The following is a 21,635-nucleotide window of genomic DNA, read 5'->3' on the forward strand; positions in this document are numbered from 1 at the left end:
CTGTGTCTCAGTGTTGCTTTTTTATCTTTCATCTCTGTACCCTTTTGTGTTTTATGGGTTATTTCCTGAGATCTACCTGACCATCTTCAGCCATTTGGGAACAGTTCGTGCATTCCCTCCATAGCCATTGAGTTTTTAATTTCAATATCTACATTTTCATCTCTACAGACTCCATATGGCTTATTTTAAACATATGCCTATTATTCTCTCTTAACAACCTGCTTGTTCTCTATGGATTCTAATCCTTCCTTTGTTACTTTAATCTTATTTTATAGGCCATTTCAGATTGTTGTAATATCCGAAGATCTTGCTGTGCTCATTCTACTACCTGTTATCTGTGTTGACTCTTCCTCATATAGTCCACTGCCTTATGTAGTTCGTAATTTGGTTTTCTTGGGAGGTCATGTTCAGTAGGAACTGCCCCAACTCCAATGGGGACGTCCCTGCACTCTGAGGTGTCACTTGAAGGACCATTTATAAGCTGTGTTGTTCTTGCTTCTGCCAGAACCTCCAGGACTTTCTCTGGTTTTTGACCTGATTAATAAACCCTCACTTTGGGATTCTCATTATGAATCAAAATAATGTAATTTCAAACCTACATCCATATTTAGAGTTTGGATTTATAGTTAGAAACTCATTGGTACTTCTTGGACTAGCGAGTGGAGTTCTGCCAGACTTCTCCATAGAAAAAGAACAGCTTTTTGAGGCTCCGGGTTTTGTTCTGGGGCCACAGTCCTGGCTGCCCCCCTTTTGCAAGAGCAAGGCGGCACCTTCTTTCCCCTGTGGGTGTTAAGAGCTCACCCCCTAGGTGCCGTAGCCTGTGTCCTGTTCCAGGGCATCCTGGACTAACCCCAAAGCCTCAGCCTCTTTAACACTGAGCTCCCTCTCTGCTTCTGTCCCCTGACAATTCCCTTTGGGTCCATCATTAAGACAGTGAATGCATCCAGCAAGCATTTAAGTTCCCACTATTGGACACACAGTGCGCTGGCCTCTGGGAACACAAAGATAGTGAGATGTGGTCACTGTCCTCAATCAGCTCTGCAAGTGGCCAAAGACAAATATGTCAGCAAAGACAACACAACATGGACAGTGCTGTAAGCTCCATGCAGTAGAGCAATGATCAAGGAATGTGGCTTACCCAGGGCATGAGAAAGAAACAGGTTGCTTTTGTGGAATATGATTGATGAAAATGAAAAAGAAATCTTCCTGTGGGAAATTCAAGGACAATTAGAGAATCAAAGTACATGTGACAGTCTTTGTAACATTAAATGTTACAAGTAATTATTGCTCCAGCTTGTTCCTGCCATTCAGAATGACAATCCTCAGCCAATTAAAATGCCAGAGTAGATGTTCCTTTAGGCAAATACGCAAAAACATATGTTCATATGACAAACTTAACCACCATGTTTTCCAGGCAAGACTTTAACATGGGCTTTGTTTTTGTAATAATAAAAGTTTGCCACTCGGCCACTCTGGTTATTTATAACTTTTCTGAATTTTTTTTTCATTTTATTAAACTTCACTTAATATAAACTTCTACTTCTTTTCAGGTATCTCATATTATTTTTAAAATGGACACTAATGAAATTGTAAATGCAGTCTACTTTTAGAATTATTCACTTAAATTATGAAGAATTAATTTTAGATTGAGAGACTACCAGTTGTTCCCGTGCAAGTGGTTCAAGATAAGGAAGAAAAGAAAGAAGGGAGGGGGAGGACAGAGAGGAGGGAAACAGACAGGCTAACTTTTTGGTGGATTTTTTTTCCTTGTTTTTTTTTTAATCCAAATAAAATGTATGAACATTTTGTTCTTATGTGGAGAAGCCGCGTGTTCTGGATTAAGGACGTTGGCCTTCGTCTTGTGCTTTTTCTACCACACCCCACTGCTCATCATCCCAGCACCAGTCTAGGATAGGGTTTTCCTATAAATCTGTATTCCTTCTTCTTTTACATCTTCCACTACATTCAGTCCCAATCCCATGTTTGTTGTGGGTGAATGTGGAAGTCACAGACGAGCATTTCTAGAAGGTGCACGGTGAGCTCACTGTAGGAGCCAATCGTAGGACACAGAGACTGACACTGATGATCAAGAAAGGCAGGACACAGATTGAGCTGAAATGAGGCCAGGAGTTAAAGCAAAGACCAAAGCGAGTAACTCAACTGCACTGGGCTCACAGCAGGCGTTTTCTCATTTTCAGTCGAATAGCATCTTCTGAATAACGGCCAAAATATTCTTGAGATGTTATCATTTATAACGTTTAATTAGGATGGTCTGAGCTTTGATAAACGTTTTTCTACCAGGGCCTTTATTTTAATACCTAACCAAAAACAGAATAAACTGCAGCAAATGAGCTTATCAAGAGCCAAGGTGTAATTTTTACACAGGGCTGCAAATTGAATCAACGTTCTCTTTTTTTTCTTAATCAGCTTCCTTCCTTTCAAGATCTCAGTCTTTTTTCTTCTCTTATTCCCATCGTTGGTTTCTTCTGTTCCACTCCAACAACTTTATCTCCCTCCTGCTCTTTCCTCATTGTCACTGGGACTGTCACATCCCTGTCATCTTCTACTCCCTTGTCCTTGCCAACAGCAAGGTGTACCGATTTTTATACTTCAGAACCTCCACTTGGGGACCGACAGGGAGAGAGAGCTGCCTGCCTCCCTGACCTTGGGAATGATGACTATTTGGCAGAAGGTTAAGACTGATTGCACGGGGAGACTCTACAGTATACACGGGAACTATGTGGGAAAAGGAACTGACCAAGTGCATCCAGATCTGTTGTCCTGACCCACGTGTGCCAGACCTCACACATCTGGTAAACAGCACTGGGCACCACTGATTTGTCATTTTGCCCAGCATGTCACAGGAACAGAGAGAGAATTCCTGCACATCTGCCCACGTCTGTTCACATCTGTTTCAGTAAATGACTGGATATAATATATTCCTATTAGATAGCATATTTGGCAAGATTATCACCCTGTATTCTTCTAAAAATTTGAGCAGTGTAACTTGTTTTAATTTTATAATTTCAAAAATATGTGTGTAATAACTAGATCATATTTTACCTAACTGCCATGATATGAAATCTGAGCTAGATTTAAATTTTCTCCTGAAGTGATAAACTTTTTTATTGTCTGCTCTTAACATTTTCCTTATTGTATCTGTCGGTAATTTCTTTGTATAGAAATTATCACAGTTTCACACACACACAAGATTGATTTTAATGATTTTCTCTTAAAGAAAGACACTAATCCTAGTCAATCAGGAAGCACATGCATAAATATTGTCTGAATTTGCCAGAATCAAACCCAGTGGCTTCATTTCGTGGAATCTGAACGAGATGAATATGATATTCCATTTAAATCCTGTCTTTTTACATGTTATTATAACCTCTCCTACAGAACACAAGTCTGATTGTGTTCTGTGATATTAATATTATTAGAAGTAGCATGCTTAAGCAATAATAGTAAATATTTGCAGGTGAATGTTCTCTGGCTAAATGACCCTCTAAGGTATTGCATGCTCAGAGCATTAAAGCGCATCTTATTGGATGACAAATTTAATGCCACCAACCCCTATCCAAACCCACTCTTGCACAGAAGCCTGAAGTGCAGATCTGGCTCCCGGGTTGCTAGTGGGAAGATGTCCTGCAGAGCTGGGCCGAGTGCGCCCCCTGCTGCCAGACATTGATTCTGCTCCTCGCAGCCCCTGCAGCCTGGGACACACCAGCTGGGGCTCCAGGACAGGTGCTCAGGGAAGTCCGGGAAGGGCCCAGGAAAACCAGCCCAAGGAGTGAGCCAGAAACCTTGCCCTGCGTGTACATCCATGAGACATGTGTGCTGTAGGCAGTCTTTGTCTTTTTATATCAGGAACTAGGAGGAAAAAAAGACCATAGTGGGAAGAGGAGAAAGGAGGGGATTTTATTGTTGTTGTTTATATAGATATACAGCAAATCGATTTTTAGACATTAAAATGTTTCTGAGAAATATTATATTTTCTTCATTAAAATAACAAGAAGCACCAACATTTATAAGTCCTGTTCTAAGCACTTTATCTAGCTCCTCTAACCCTCTGGAAAGATGAAGGAGGCAAGTGCTGTCATTATCCCCATTTCAGATGAAGAAATCGAGACCAGAGAGGACAATTAACTCACAGAAAGTCTGACAGCTCCGGGGCTTCTAACCCCGACCACCGGATGGTTCTTTACCCTCTGACCTCCTGTCATCCGGTATTGTAGAATCTCACTTAATTGCACCGACATTTAACATACAGCAGTGCTTTTGGCAACAGTATTTTTAGGAAAGATGCAAAAAGAAAACGCAAAACAGGTAGAGAAATAAAAGTGCCGCTTATTAGTGCTACTCGGGAGTATTCTTTATTTGAGCTCTGTTGATGTCACACCAGCTTCACCATTGATTAACTTAGTGGCACAAGTCAAAGAGTATAATTTATTTATTCCTTCTTCTGAATTTTTTCAAATCGTCATTTTTTTTTTTCTTGTTTCGGAGACACACAGCCTTGGGAGCACAGTCTCTGTAGCGTGAAGGTTAGGATGTCGATCCCTGGAGGACTCTTATGTCCTGCCTGTCACATGCGATAGCATAGTTACGCAGGGCAGCACCTGCACGGGCAGAGCTGGTGTCACTCACACCTCAGTGCAGGTCTCTGTGCCTCTGCCCCCTCGCCTGGAGGACGGTGAGATCTTCCAGGGCGCCTCCCTGCAGCGGTGGCCCTCTGGCTGGCTGGGCCCGTCCGCTGAGACCCGGCAGAGCAGCACCTGGCCCAGGGCACGTGGGCAGAGGGTGCTGGTCACCGTTCACTAAAGGCCTCGATTCCTTCTCATGTGGAGAGAGCTTCACCTACGCCCATATAACTCAGTGTCCATTGACAGATGAATAGATTTTTAAAAAAGTGATCGATACATACAGTGAAATTTTATTCAGCCTTTAAACAGAAGGAAACCCTGCTATAATGCTGATGAAACTTGACCTTATGCTGAGAGAAGTGAGGCAGTCACAAAAGGATAACTGCTGCATGATTCCACTCCCAGGATGTGTCAAGAGCCCTCAAAGCTAAGGGGACAGGGAGTAAAACGGTGGCTGCCCGGGGCCCAGAGGAGGGAGAGATAGGAAGTTGTTCAATGGTTCAAGGTTTCAGTTTGGTGAGATTAAAAATTCCAGAGATGTTTACAACAACGTGAATATAGTTGTCACTACTGAACTGAACATTTGAAATGGTTCGGAGGGTAAACTTTATATTATGTGTTTCTCAACACTGTTAAAACTTGTCTGGAAATTTCTTTTTAAAAAGAGCTTCTCCGTGTGGGAAAAAGGCCCCACGAGAGGGGCTGAGGTGAAGCCATCAACCTCGTGCCCTAGAACTTTCGATGTCGTCCTTGTAGGTACAGTGGTCCGGACTGTATTCTCATGACCAGATAATGCAGCAATGGAAGGGGTGGGAGACAGGTTGATCCGTTTTCTACATAAATCAGCTGAATTTGTGATAACTTTCATCCTAGCTGTGATCAGAGACCCAACATCTCCCTCAGGCTGATTTAATTAACTAACATTTTTCCTTTGCCAAAAGAATAACTTAAAAACGTAACTTCAGGTCTATGTTAAAAGATGTACAAGCACCTCATACCTTGGTCACAGAAATTCAGTTTGTTCTCGATTTGTAGCAATAATGCCAACATAATTTTAATAAGGTTTGTGACTTGGTACAGGTCCCCAGGGGAGGACAGAATTCACCTGTTTAGTCTATGAACGGTGTTGGTGCTTCTTGTGGTTTTAAACATTGTCATTAAAAAAATGAAGAGAATGCATAAAATAGCAACACCTTTCTTTTTCTTTCTCTCTCCTCTAGCAATGCAGCAAAAAAGCCTCTCCCCTTCTCATGTGGCTTTTGAAGTCCTCAGGCATCATCACCAACCGTTTCTGGCCTCGGATCTTTCTCACCGTTGTCACCACAGCCATCGTATTGACCATGGCCGTGTTCAACATGGTAAGCCCCGGGCTGAGGCAGGGCATCCTTCCCTCCCATGGCCCGTCCTCTGGAATTTTGGAAACTTGCCCATTGCTCCTTTGCGACACCACGTGCTTGGTCAAAGTCAGCATCCAATGGCTACAAGCAGTAGTTCCTCTAAGGAAAAGGATGCTTTCTGGAAGCCACCTTGAGAGAGTGGCTCCTTGGAGCAGTTTCCACTTCCTTGCTTGTGGCGGCTACCGAAGTGACGTGGGCTGTCTGCAGGGAAGTCACGAGGGATATTGGGACCCTCAGACTAAGGAGCCTGCAGGAAGTGAGGTGTCCTGCCCTGCAGTTTACAGAGCCTGATTGCAAACCGCGGCTCCCCAGCTGGCCGGCTGTGCAATTTGGGAGATATTTTCATTAAACGTCCCCAGGCTCCATTTTCACTTTCTCGAAAGTGAGAACCAAGACTTCTCTGCCAAGGTGCTTCCGAGGACAAAAGGAACCAATGTTCCCACCACACTTAGGACAGTCCTGGGCATTTTGTAAATATCAAACCAATGGCCACTCTTACTATATCAATATCATTACTGGTATGTCCCCTAAAGCACACACTGGGCCCAGCAGTGCACTTTGAGACACATCCTTGTTAGTATTCTCATATCACCATCCTCGTTGTCACCCCTAAGGGGCTATGACACTTCATGTGTTGGAGACCTCACTAGCTACTGGAAATGCAGAGGATTATGAGACGTCATCCTTGCTTTCCAGAAGTGTAAAGTCAGGTCGTGGTGCCAGACCATATATCCTTTAATAATAATATCATAGTTTTCATAAAGTAGAAGATATTTGTTCAGCAAAAGTAAATATTCATGGAACACAAAGCTGTGGCTGGTACATTGCTGGATGCTCGGAGCCCAAAGGCAGGTCTCTGCTTTCCAGGAGTCCCCAGCGGTGCATAGGTGACAGACAGCTGGTGCATCCGTATCAAGTCAACCTGGGACAGGCTACAGGCAGTGACAGCAGCCTGTAGAGAAGTCACGAGGGGCGGGGGGCAGGGCCTGCTAGATGGGGCCCTGAAAGGTAGGGAGGAGGAATTGGCCAGATGGACCCAGAGGCAGTGAGGGGGCAAGAGGAGGTGGATGGAAGGTGAGGAGTGACATTTGGATCTGGGATGAGAGCAGAAATTTGCATGAAGAGGTACTGAAAAATAGGCTAAGGAAGTGGGCATTTCTGGTAAGGGCTTGATTCAGACTGAACAGCTGGAAGATGTGCCGTGTCTGGACAACGATAATTCCCTGGAGAGCTCTGGAGCTCCGGAAAGACTTTCAAACCCCAGGCTGGAGTGGAGACTTGCATCAGTCAGCCCGAGGCACCTGCGCAGGGGCGGCCGGACTGGCCTACCGGGGGCATCCGGTATGAAGCGCGCTGTGCGTGGGGTGTTGTTGCTGCGATCCCAGAGCTGCCGTGGGGTGGGGGCAGCCACACGGTGAGGAACACAAGATGAGAGACTTAAGACAGGGACAAGAGGAACTGTCCTGAAAAACCATTCTGCAGACACATCTCTAGCCTTGAGAATGCCTCACTTCACTGCACAGGCAGTGTGTGGATACGACAAGGTTGTGAAGATGTCACAGGGATAGCTGCACAGAGAGGCAGGCAAGGGGCAGTGCCGGAGACTATAGAAACACAAGCATGTTTCCTAAGATGGGCTTCTCAGGCTCGACTTTGTAGCCTGCATTTGTGTGTTAGTTCTGCCACTCCAAGATCCGGCTCTCCAGAAGGCACACTGCCACGTTCAGGGCAGAGTTTGGTAGGTGAAGGCTGCAGGAGACCCTGGGTCAGAAGCCAGCAACATTGCCGCAGGGCGGAGGAAGGACAGCCAGGTGCACGGGCTACAGTTCTGAGACACTGTCACAGCCATGCAGGTGTTTGCTCAGCTACCCGGAAAGGGGGTGACTGACATGCCACCCTTATAATTAAGCTGTCTCATCCCTCAAGGGTGTGCTCACCTGTGCGTGCGCAGAGCAAATCAAGCACAGTTCCTGGGAGGTGAACTTCTTTGGCTAGTAGCAGCATGTACAAGTTAGGGGACAAGATGTTTCACGTGACATACACACATTTAAAAATGAGATCTTTTTTTCTTTCTTTTTTAACTGTATTAAGATGTAGAACATGATGTTTTATATATACACACACATATATATATATATACACACAGGGTGAAATGAGTACTACAGGTAAGCAATTTCACACATCCCATCACCTTCCACAGTTATCTCTTTTGTGTGTATGTGTGTGACAAGAGCACCTAAAATTTATTCTCTTAGCAAATTTTCAATATGCAACACAATATTATTAACTATTATTGTGTTCCTGCTGTACATTAGATCTTTAGATTGTTCATCCTACGTAACTGCAGCTTTGTACCCATTGACCTACGTATCCCCATTTCCCTGCCTTCTCCTCCCTAGTAACCACCATTCTACTCTCTGTTTCCGTGAATTCAGCTGTTTTAGATCTCACATGTAAGTGAGATCATGCTGTATTTGTCTTTCTGTGCTTTGTTTATTTCACTTGGCATAAATGTCCTCCAATTCCATCCATGTTGTTGCAAATGATAGGATTGCCTTCTTTTTTAAGGTGAATAATATGGGTGTGTATGTATGTGTATACATATATATATAAACCATATATATGTGTGTGTATGTGTCTACATATATATACTCATACATACATACACACACATACACACCCATAATTTTTTTATCCAGTCATCCATCAATAGACACTTAGGTTGTTTCCATATCTTGGCTATTGTAAATAATACTTCAATGAGCGTGGGAATGCAGATATCTCTTTGAGGAAATCTTTAGTTTTTCACATGCCCTAGGAAAGTACCCTCCATTCATTAGTTACTAAATGAAAGAATGAATGAATGAATAGGTAGGCACACAAGTCTTTAAAAAAATAAACTGTTTCTTTTTGTAAAATCCAGTTTGACCTTATAAAACCTGGGTTTATCACCTGATTTTTTAAGACAACATAAATGGGAAACAAATCTGATTTTGAAAAGTAAGTGTATACTGAATAGCATAATGAGTAATGATTGACAGGCAGTTCAGTCACTGTCTGTAAATGTTTGACAAGCTGCACATTTAAGAGTAGAATATTTAAAGCAGTAGCAATGATCCTTTAGAGAGAAGAAAGCCATCTTCGGTATCAGAAATACATCTTCCAGTGTTGCTTTTCTTCTTTGCAAAGAAAGTTCATTGTCAAGAGAGGTAGAGAAGTCTGCAGAAGACACATTGAAAGTACTATGGACAATTTTTGAGAAAGAAATAAAATAAGGTTTTGCTCCACGTACAGAGCTACCTTCTGCAGCAGTGGAAGCAAGGAATGAGATAAATTATATTTTTTGCTTTCCTTTCTATCTGTGCAGAGGGAGGGATAACCAGAACTGCTCAGGCAGTTACTTTCTCTACCAGTGCAGGGGAAATGCCGTTTTTATTAATACCTGGTGCCATGAAGTTAGTGGTTGTTTTCCATGCAGGTGCTTATCTCATATCTATGTCTAGGAAAAATCATAAAACAGCATGAAAGCTGACGCTGGCTATAGAGAGGAAATGATATTACCTAGCTGTAGAGCTTTCTTATAATTTCTTATTTATCATAGAAGAGGCAGTGCTTGTCCATGGGACTCTGCCTCTGATCATGCCTGAGGGTTTACAGGGACAAGCCCTCCGGCTCCTCTGAGCCCCCTGGCTCCTGCGCTGTGACTGTGTGAGACAGACACCGCATCCTGGGTCGGGCACCTCGCTGGAGGTGCTGACGCAGTACTCAGACGGCTGCGGTGAGGCGGGCAGGTTAGGAGTGAGCACCCGCCTCTCCCTCACTTGCAGTCGGGGAAGCCAACACTTTCTGCTGGGGATGCAGCTAATACTCAGTCTTCACCGACATGCTGCTAAATGCTCCCAGTATTGCTTCTGTGTCTGTTTACCCATTTCAAACTGTCATTAGGGACTACTATGAGCAAGTACATGCTAATAAATTGGAAAACCTAGAAGAAATGGACAAATTCCTAGGCACATACAACCTACCAAGATTGAACCAGGAAGAGATTCAAAACCTGAATAGACATAAAAACAAGTAAAAAGATAGAAGCAGTAATAAAAAGTCTCCCATCAAAGAAAAGCCCAGGACCTGGTGACTTTACTGCTGAATTCTAGCAAACATCCAAATAAGAATTAATATCAATCCTACTCAAACTATTCCAAAAAATTAAGGAGGAAGGAATACTTCTAAATTCATTCTATGAGGCAGGTACCACCATGATATCAAAACCAGACAAAGACACACACACACACACACACACAAACCTACAGGTCAATATCTCTGATGAACATAGAAGCAAAAATCCTCAACAAAATACTAGCAAACCAAATTCAACAGTACATTAAAAAGATTATTCATCATGATAGACTGGGATTCATCCCAGGGATGCAAGAATGTTTCAAAATACATAAATCATTCAATGTGATACATCATATCAACAGAATAAAAGACAAAAACCATCCGATCATTTCAAATAATGCTGAAAAAGCATTCAGTAAAATTCAACATCTCTTCATGGTAAAAACTCTCAAAAAACTGATTATAGAAAAAACATACCTCAATATGATAAAAGCATATATAACATACCCACAGCTACTATCACACTGAATAAGAAAAACTTAAAGCCTTTTCTCTAAGATGTGGAACAAAACATGGATGCCTACCTTCACCACTGTTATTCAACGTAGTACTAGAAGTTCTATGGATTGTTCTAGCTAGAGCAATCAGACAAGAGAAAGAAATAAAGGGCATCCAAATTGGAGAGGAAGAAGTCAAATTATCCTTCTTTGCAGACAAATATGATCTTATATTTAAAGAAACCTAAAGACTCCACTAAAAAACTATTAGAATGTATAAACAAATTCAGTGAAGTTGCAGGATACAAAATCAACATAAACAATCAGTAGCATTTCTCTCTGCCAACAGTGAATAACCAGAAAAATAAACCAAGAAAGTAATTACATTTATAATAGCTAAAAATAAAATAAAAATACTTAAGAATATACTTAACCAAAGAAGTAAAAGATCTTACAATGAAAACTATAAAACATTGATGATATTGCATGTTCATGGTTGGGAAGAATCAATATTGTTCAAATGTCCATATTATCTAAAGCAACCTATAAATTCAATGCAATCCCTATCAAAATACCCTATCAAAACCCCCAATAGCCATCATTCTACTTTCTATTGCTATGCATTTCCCTGTTCTGGGTAGCTCATGTGAGTGGAATCACACCACATCTGTCCTTGCATGTCTGGCTCAATGCACATGGCGTGCTGTCCTCAGGTGCTCATTTTCTTCGTGAGGCCCCAGTGCTTCCGCAGCAGGTGAGCCGCAGTTGGCCCTGCATTTATCTGGCCAGTGGCGAGCAGCCCTTATTAATGGCTTCCCTATCATCACCTGCCATAACTCTCTTTACCTAAAATGGGAGAGTTGTGTTAGGAGTAATATGAGACCTCCTGCTGTTGACTGTGTGGATAGGCTGGTTCACATCAAAGCTCCACATCGAATTTTAGTCATTAGCATTTATTCTGAGCCTGCATTTTAACAGCCCTGACAAGAGCCAGGGTCAACAGGAACAGTGCGTTCAGAGGACTGGCTTTTTAAAATCTCATTACATACTGATATTGAATGGCAAAATGTCCAAGTCGGTTTTATTTAAAATGAATTGTGCAATTTTACCAGGATCGCTTAAATGCTTGATGTTTATCCATGTCACAACAAACACTTCAGTAAAAAGTAGAAAAAAAATTTAGATACCATATTTTTTCCAAATACAGGGTTTTTGGTATCACATGGCAAATGACCTGCGTGTTTTGTTCCATTTTAGTTTCCAGGTGACTATTTAGAATAATGCATGAGATGCTAAATGCTCTGCCATTTTTTTCTGAGATCGTGCCATTGCCTGCATTATTTTGCAATTTCTTCTAAGAAACTTCAAAGAGATTTGTCATAAATAAATTGTATATAAATTTGTGAGCCACCCAGACAAGGAGTTAACCATAGTTAACTAGTAGTCTACCTGACTTCTAATTCCACCCAAATACAAACTCAATGATGTCATCATCTAAAACAATATTAAATCATGTGTTCACAATTCAATATGATTTGGAAAACATAATTCTGGTATGTTTTTAATTGCCTGAGAAATGTAAAATTTGGAAGTAAAGCTAAAAGTATGTAGTGTTCATGGCACTTTATTAGGGTTATCTTCTTCAAGATGATGATATCATTTTCCTAATTATCACAAAGGATGTAGAAAATAAAAATGGGTCCAGAGAAGAGTTCCGCAAATCATTGTAATGCTAAAAATTCATTCTTTGGAGAAAGTTGAGGCAGTTTAACCTGTGAGGAACGTGGACAAGGGATTAGTATGAGTATTTGACTAGCTATAATTAGGGAATGACATGAGTTTGTGATTTTAAAGTTCTAAGAAGACAGAAGAAGAGAAATTTATTCAAAATTATAGTGTGAGTACAGAAAGGATGAAAGTTCGTGCACATAAAGAAACAACACTCATCGGAAACCAAGCAGGTGGGAGGGGGGAGGGGAGGGTAAATTCACACCTAGAGGGTACAATGCACACTATCTGGGTGATGAGCACACTTACAACTTTGACTCAAACGGTACAAAAACAATTTATGTAACCAAAACGTTTCTACCCCTGTAATACTCTGAAATAAAATTATAAAAAGAAAAAAACATGAAGAGTTTTTGATTGTAGGGGTAGTGAATAAATACTAGAAAGACTTGAGGGGATTGAGGAAGCATTGTTGTACATAGTGCTTGAAATTTTCTCTTGTTTCACAACTTCAAATCATCATATTTATTGTGTAGCCTTGTAAGACTCAGTTTTCACAAAGTGTATTTCTACTCATTGTACAGCAAAAATTTAATACCTCATCTTTCTTAGTTTCTTATCTATGTAGTGCTATACTCAAGAACTTTTTGTTAATTATTTTAAGATCCTGGGTGCCTAAGAGTAGTAACCCAGCAACCTAAACAGTCTCCTTTTATTTGTCATTTCTTGATTTTTTTTAGTATTTAAATCAATTGAATTTTGGGTCTTTCAAATCTAAATCTAAATTTGTAAACTTTTGGAGCCCAATATTTGCCAAGCAATTACTCCATTTGGTTTTGTTTTTGTTTTCTGATATAATTTTTTACAAAGAATTAGTACATTCGTAGTTCAACCAGGGGATTGGCAGTTTTAAAAGTTCTTTAGCAGTAAATAACAAAATGAACTACATTTCTTTGATTCTTAAATCAACCTTTTGCTGAATTTAATCAATTACATTACATAATGGGAAGAAACACTGTATCTAATGTCATTCTTGGAATATGAGAGGAATGTTCCCAAGAATATACTAAATAAATGCCTTCTTATCTACCTAATCTTATCTATTAATCTTAATCTTCTTATCTATCTAATAAGTAAATTATTATAGTTTAGGTATTTGACAAGAGCTATGACATACAAGGAAATGAATCAGTAGAAACTATACAGGAAAGTTTTGCTTTTTAAATCTTGAATATGTATGGTTTTATGCAGAAAATACAAGGTAGATTTATGGATGAGATTAATTTCTTTCAGCAAATGGGATTTACCCAAGTCATAATTATCTGGGTTATCTTTCCAGAACATTCCTCTGACCTTTAGCCATATTACAGGAATGTGACCAATCCTTGGGCACGTAAACAGTCTGTGCTGCAGCTTCGCTAGGAAGGGAGGAAATCAGTTTCTCCTACGTTACTAACAGGGCAACACCTTCTCTCTGGGTGCTGATCCTGATGACCGTTACATAAGAGCTAATTATCTTTATTCTCTCAGCTGTACCTTTTTTTTTTTTAATTAAAACTCCCTTTCCAATAGTCCTGTGAACATCCATCTTCTCAAATGTTTAATCCCTCATGATCTGAGCTGCTAAGCACTCACACATATTAGATACAAATGTTGAAGCTGGTGATTGCATTTTGCCCATAAAATTAATTTTCATTCTTAAAATCAAAATTCATAGAACTCTATTGATTCACTTAATGCTTGAACCAAGATGGCAAAGATACTGTGAGGGAAGGAAGGGAAGGAAGGGAAGGAAGGGAAGGAAGGAAGGGAGGGAGGGAGGGAAAAAGATTCCAAAGGCTCTGATGTTATGTTGGAGAGCTGAATATATGCATGGTAATATCAGCTTCAAATAAAATTCTAACCAAACTCTCTGCCCTGGGCTTTGTGTATTTTTAATTTAATATTTAAGTACTTCCATTTTCTTTAACATCAATCTTGAAGTTCTGGAATTCTCTGTTGAATGTGTAGCATAATAAATAGTTAATTGCTTACTTAATAGAAATTCCCAAGTCCACATAAACAATCTTGTGCATAGTGACACAAAAATTTATAAACTTAGCACCCACCTGCTAGTTTTTGAATCTAATTTGCATGAATTCATTGAAAAAAAAAAAAACCCTTGTCTTTGCAGTTTTTCCTGAGTGACTCAGAGGAAACAATCCTTCCAACTGCCAATATATCAAACACAAGTTTTTCTGCCTCAAATAATCAGGCAGTGATTCTGCGTGCGCAAAGTTTATTTTTCCTCCCGGTAAGAACATTGCTGTCATTAATGCTTTTGTTGTCTCCGTGTGTGCTGTTAGTCTATGTGATGTATAGCCTTGAGTCTCAAATCTGTTGTAGACTGCCTTTCTTCTTGGGTGTCAGTCCCTGGATAGCAAATGCCTGAGTTTGCAAATGCCAGTCTTGGCTAGGGGAAGTCCCGCCCTTGGCGACTAGCCACACCTTATCTGCAAACTTACAATGTTCTCTTCCACCGATAATGTTTGCCTTTATCTTCTTAACTGCTACAGCATTTCTAGCATATAGCCCACCATGTGATATCCAATTGTATGTCATTGAATTTCTGGCTTTGTTGCTTATAGATGCTGCTAATTCTTCCAGTGGATTAATATTATCCCTGTAAAGCTGTGATGGTGGGGTCCACATCTCATAAACCCCAGGGAGGATGAGACATTGTCTTTTCTGTTTCAGTTATGTCAAAAGTGAAAAGCAGGATTCCTGGTGACGGTTTATTGGCTATATTCTCACTTTGGGGAATTTGAGCCCTCTTCCTTAGAGGAATCTTTAACTGATGGTGTGGTACACACCTCTTTCTCCCTGAACCAACGGCTTTAGCCTTCTCATGGTCCCTGGGCCAGTGGGGAGAGAGCACAACCACCAAGCAGTCCCGACCAGCATTCGCAGGGCACTTTAAAAGTTTAAAGTGAAGATGAGTTCTCACAGGAAAGAAAAATATAGCTGGCAAGAGTTGTTTTTTTTTCTCTCTCTCCTTCCAATGTATTTGAGTAGAACAACTCACCACACTTGGCATTACTAAAAGAATAAGGTAGTCATTATGAATTGCATTTAGGTAAATCTGTTATAATATCTTATTTGCAATTGATGCAAATAATTAGAAACTCGAGATGAGAAAGGCAACATTTTCTCAATCTTAAAAGATTCTGAAAAAACACACAACAGCATCTTTAAAATGTTAGTAAAGGGGCCACTGTTATTCCAATAATAAGTCCTCCAAAGGAAGGTCACGCCAGATGCCACATGTTCTCACTTATAAGTGGGAGCTAAACTGTGACCACACGAGGACACACTGAGGGGCATAATGGACATTGGAGACTCAGAAGGAGGGAAGGTAGGAGGTGAGGGAGGAAAACTTACCTGTGGGGTTCAATGCACGCTACTCGGGTGATGGGTACAAAAGCCCAGACTTCACCACTATGCAATATATACACGTAATGGAATACAACTTGTACCCCCTAATTCTATTAAAATAGAAAAGAAAAGAAAAGAAAAGAAAATAATGAAGGTTATGTCCAGCTTTGTGGAGGAAGCCCTAAGTTTGCATGTACAGGCTATACAAAGACCGCATTATTAACTCCCGAGTCTGGGAGTCCCAGAGGAGCCTTGTTCCAAGGGAACATTAGGAAAACTGTCCCCTGGGTGTACCCCACATAGGCATTATTCCTCTCAAACCGCAGGTTATATGATGTCTGAAGTTGACAAGCAAGTGACCAATAGTGTCCAGTTCACTGCTGGTGGCAGCATAAAGTGATATAACTCTTCTTAATAGTAGTTATAATAATCATCAAAGAAAGCATAAAACAGATGCACATTTTTGCCCTGCAATATTAATTTTGGAAATTAATTTTAAAGGTGGAAAGATTTACCTACAAGGGTGTTTGTTCAAGTGTTTCTATAACATCAACAACAAAAAAGAAAGAAAACAACCTAAAAATTTAGATAAAGCCAATTTTAAAATAAATTTTGTTACAACCACAAAATAAAATCATACCCAGTCATTCTAAAAGATGTTGCAAAAATATTTAATGACTTGTAAGTATATATTCATGATAAATTATTAATTGAAAACTTTTTAAAACTTTAAGAATGAATTTTGAAATGTGAAATCTGAGGCTATTTTATGGGTGTTGACACATATTTCAAACTCGGGGTACTGTGGGAACCTTTAAAAATCCTACTCCAACACCTGCCCCCCCAAATCCACATACACCCATTGGTACATACACACACTCATATAAATGATTCCTTATTCTGCTTTCTCATTTGATTAGACTGAATTGGTTAACTTTCATTATAGCAGTGGTTTTCAAGCATAATTTTAGCAACAAAATCCTTTTTAACTCCAAAATTTACAAACAGCCTTAGATTATAATAGTAATAACAGCAGAATTTACATAGCTTCCCATGGGCCAGGCACTGTTCTGAACTTTCGTGTTATTGAATCATCACAAGAATTCTCTGAAGAGGGTGTTATCACCATCTGTACTTTGCATAACTTGTGGAAGATAAGGATGGCCTTAATTGTTAAAATGAGCCACTTTGGAGAATGGGATGGCACGGGAGTTCTGGCTAAGGGGTCATGCTATTTTCATTTTCAGGAAACAAATGACATTTTCTTACAATGACATGTCTTCTATATAGACTTTTACAATTTTATTTCTAGAAAGTGTTTGGCAATATACATGCTTATTTTTCTTCATCATGCCAGACTGGTTGAGAAAGACATGGAATGAGTGATTGTTTTCCGAATCGAATGTATTCAGGCATTTCCCGCTGGATCAAAGCGTAGAAACAGGCATCTGCTTTCACAGCCAGTCTCTAGCTTCACGAAATGAGCATGATGGGGGCCCCTGATCTTGACTGTCTCATCATTTCTCGGAAGAGATGCTAAGTATTTGTCTGTTTCAGTACTTTATCTACAGCTGCATTCTGGGCCTGATATCCTGTTCGGTGTTCCTGCGGGTGAATTACGAGTTGAAAATGTTGATCATGATGGTGGCGTTGGTGGGTTACAACATCATCCTGCTCCACACCCATGCCCACGTCCTGGGTGATTACAGCCACGTCCTGTTTGAGAGGTGAGCTGCTGCCGCTTCCTTCTCTTTACTTTAGTTCTTTCACAGGATGTGGATGGCGTGAGTGTGTTGAATAAATGCAAATTAGCAATGCCATTGTCATTGATACATCATTGTGAGAGAGTTCTTTTGACATGATGGTTCAGAAAGATGACGTGTGCTTTTAATACAGATTACATAGAATATGAATTATCAAATACAGTTAGAAGATACGAAGTGGTTTGGAGAGAGGATGTGTGTTAAAATCTCTACTATGTTGATATGAGTATTCAGACATTCCAGTGTCAGCACTGTTGACATTTTGGACTACACGGTTCTGTTTTGGGGGGCTGTCCTGTGCATAGCAGGATGCACAGTGACATCCCTGGCCTCTACCCACTGAATGCCAGTCACAATCCCCCTACCCTTAGTCATGGCTATCAGAAATTTCCCCAGAAATTGCCAAAAGTTCTCAGGAGTACAAAATGGGCTTCAGTTCAGAACAAAATACTGAAAAAATAAGTAGCTACATTCACAAGGTATAGTGCTAATTTCTTAGCAGAGATGTCCTACAATACCGTTGTGGGAAAGGGAAAATGTCAACCCTGGGAAACTCTTTGTTCTGTGAAGAACTTAACTTCTAAGAAAAGATATGACTGTGTTCACTCTCTCAGCCTTAGGACTAGATGCAGCAAGAATGATCCTATTGGGTGCACTCACTCAATTTGGGAAGAGCTTCCTGTTATCAAAGGAATTAGCTCCATTGTATTCTCCTGCACATTATTTCTGTATTTATTTTAACATAAAATAAATGCCTTAAATATTTACATATATTTGTTGCTGCAGAAAGATGGTTTGTGTTGACGGCGTGTGGCCACTTACTTCTCCATTGGAGATCCCAGTGACAGGAACAGGAGTCTCCACACTGTGTGAACATTTCTTACCGATGAGAACACTTCGGAAACACAACTGCAGCCCACACTCCTCACCTAATTTAATTTTCATCATCCTCCACACCATGAAACCCTAGTAATCTGTAATCAAGCTTAAGGCAGTGGAGTTGTAAAAATGCATAATTGTATTAAGGAAATTTTATGATTTCTTATCCAAGATGAGAATGAAAACAGAAGTTAATTTTTCAGTAAATTCTCAAAATCACCAACCAAGCATGCTTTAGTATTCTCTATGGTATCCAGAGACCCTGTGTCATATTCCTAAATAAATGCAGCATTATTGATTTTCACACATAACTGATGACGCTACTAAATCTCCCTTTATTAAATTTAAAGCGTCTGAATATGTTATGCATCTGAAGCAAGGGAGCAATCAGATCAGCATGTTTCTGATGTGGAGAGCATTGCTTCTGGGACCTCCGTGAGGCACATGGAAAGACACAGTCTCTGAGTAGAACCCCAGCGGTAGTAGCATAGTCATTACATTGAAGAAAAGGAGTTTGGGTGGGGGTTGTTTGTTTGTTTTTACTTTTTAGGCACTTTTATATTTTATTCAAAGTCTTTTTTATTTGCTCTCTTGGTTTCTTTGTAATGACCTTAAAGCTAGGCAGGACTGACTTGAGATGCCTCCATGACTTGCCTTCACTTCCAACAACAAAGCCAGCATCCACTCCAGTGGGGTGCACCTGTGTCCCACCTGCTAATCTTGTTTGGAGATTCTGGCACTTCCCAAACCCATTCCTGCATGAGCTGGCATAATACTCCCAGAAGCATCTTCTGCTGAAAGATTAGTATTGACATAATAGCAGAATATCTCAAAATTAACAAATCTTCTATAATGTCAGTTTAAAACTAACCCCACTGAAAGACCCTTAAGAGTGGGACCTTAGAATTGCCCCTCATATCTGCAGCCTTGGTGCCTGGTTTGCACAACCCTGTGAGTCATGCCAGAGGCAAAACTGGTCGATGTCAATGTTTTCTTTCTCTTTCCTGAGATTCAAGAGCTTTTCCCCATAAAATAATTGATAAAGATTTCCTCTTCCTTTGCCTGGTTTATTGATACTAACACAGCTCTTTCTGGTATGGAAGTGGGATTCTTTAAAAGCAGACAACAGCGCTGGCGTGGCAGGGGGCCTGGAGAAAGAACATCACTACATCCCAGAGCCAGTGGTGCCTGTCAAGGAGGCAGCACTGCCTTTCTGATTGAGCTTTTCTGTCACTGAAGTCAGGGCATTTGGTTCCATCCCTTTGGTGACCCGTTTCAGGGGTTGGCATCCTCACACCCTTCTCACTTCTGGCTTCCTGCTTCTCGCTCTAGTCTTCTTTCTGGGGCTGTGCTCAGCACGGCAGTGTCCTTGCTGCCCACCGAGGACTTGCCGCTCATTGGTATGGAGTGCTCCCAGTGGACCTGCCTAAGCTTCTGGCTTCAACCCTGCTGCCCCGCCCCCGCCCGGTGCCCAAGGACTGAGCAACTCCTCTGTCCCACTTTGCCCTGTGATACGTGTGCTGAGGACTCCAGCACTCTCTCAGAAGGTCCGCACCGAGGACCACTGCCGTATCGACAGTGCCTGCCACCATGCCTTGCACAGGGCGCTCAAACGGCATCTGGCGAAGGAATGAACAAAAGCAGCGTGTGCCCCTGAGCAACTGGAGTGGCCTGGTACTGGCTTAATGAAGTCTCCGGCAATCTCCCACTGCACCTGCTTCCCTGAGGACAGAGCGCATCTCCACTCACTGCGGACGTGTCTTTTCAGTATCCACATCAGTTTCTGGTTATATCTTTAAACTTCAAAGGAAAGTTTGGCAGGGGCATCTCTGTTTAAAGACAGCACTGCCACCTTCTGAACGCACAGTCTGGACGGTGAGGTTGTCTTGTATGTGACCTCACCATGACCGTGGTGGCTGGGTCACAACCAAATTGGACGTTGATAATGGACAAACCAACAAGATGGTGCAAATCCTCAGAGTTAGCCAAGAACACATGAGGGGTGTGCATCAGAAAAATTTCAGATCAATGAGTAATTCAGAAACTGATATTGAAGATATTCTTACAGATCCATGAGTGTGGACAGCAGACTTTTCAGTAGGAAAGAAAGACTCACTGAGAGAGAGAGTGCCGTTAACACAATCCATTAGGATGGAGGCTAGGAGCGTCCCAGCACTTCACGGGACCTGCCAGGATGTGATTCCGTTAAGTCCCCTCCTGGGGAAGGAAACTCAGACGCTTCTGGTGTTTGGAAGGTCCAGAACAAGATGTTTCCTAATTCTTTGATTTTCACAACAGTCCTCCATATCGTCTGTGAGCACGAGATGTTTTGCTGAAGCCATCAGTAACGGGCCCAGTTCCTGTCCCTGACACCGTCTCTCAAAGCCCTTTGCCGGAGCTGTGGGGGGCACAGTGTGCCCTTCCAGGTGCCGCTGTGGTTAATAGCAGCTGATACTGCTGGAAGCTGTTTTTGTCTCGAAGATACCTCCCTTTCCAGTGACAAAGCCTTGCTACTGAGTCTGCAAAACGTTGTCACATTTTCCCTATGAGTTTCTTTTCCTGAATAACTGAGAAGTCTCAAGGGATCAGTGTTACTTCACATAGACCCAGCCATTATGTTTAACTCGCCTGAAGGCTAGAAGTGTACCTTTAATTCTAGAGGGGCGTAGGGGGAGGGAGGAGAGCGGGGACAGAGGAGCTAACAAGGAGTCCTGCAGCCTAACCAGCTCCGTGCTGGAACTACAGCCTAAAGCAGCACTGAACAAGGTGCTTCAGCTGCAGCTATAGCCGGGGCTTAGCATCACACAGAAGCTCCAGCTGGTAGCTGGCAGAACTGTCTGCATAGCTTTGCTTCCAGGCCTTAGCAACAGCTCCCTGTCAGGGAGAGCAGTGGAGATGCTCAAATCAGCATGCATCATCGAGATCTGGGAATCTTCAATGTGGAGTTTTTCCGCTTTCCTTGTTTTTCCTGTGCCTCGTGGAAATCCCAACGGCTAGAATTTGAGATACTGTGCTGTACTTTGACAAAGTCCCAACGAGGGATCAACTGATGATGAATTGTTTTAAAGTCTTGAGACAGAGCTGGGGAGTTCCTCCCACATGGGACACAGGCAGAGAGAGCTGCATGTCTAGCCCTGGGCTGGATGGTCTATGGGTATTCCCAAACACCTGGAATTTCTCTGAAGTCTTCTCTTT

General features: G+C 41.5%; 1 protein-coding gene across 1 annotated transcript in view; it reads left to right on the top strand.

Moving 5' to 3' along the window:
* ADCY2 (adenylate cyclase 2) overlaps positions 1-21,635 on the top strand; it is a 365,223-nt gene that overhangs the window by 312,432 nt on the left and 31,156 nt on the right. Inside the window, exons 16-18 of the mRNA XM_045565786.1 lie at positions 5,864-6,001; positions 14,558-14,677; positions 17,356-17,525. Coding sequence (XP_045421742.1) covers positions 5,864-6,001; positions 14,558-14,677; positions 17,356-17,525 — 428 coding nt within the window. The remainder of the gene's footprint in view (positions 1-5,863; positions 6,002-14,557; positions 14,678-17,355; positions 17,526-21,635) is intronic.

The sequence above is a fragment of the Lemur catta genome, chromosome 12 (genome assembly GCF_020740605.2).
Source record: "Lemur catta isolate mLemCat1 chromosome 12, mLemCat1.pri, whole genome shotgun sequence".
NCBI lineage: Eukaryota > Metazoa > Chordata > Mammalia > Primates > Lemuridae > Lemur > Lemur catta.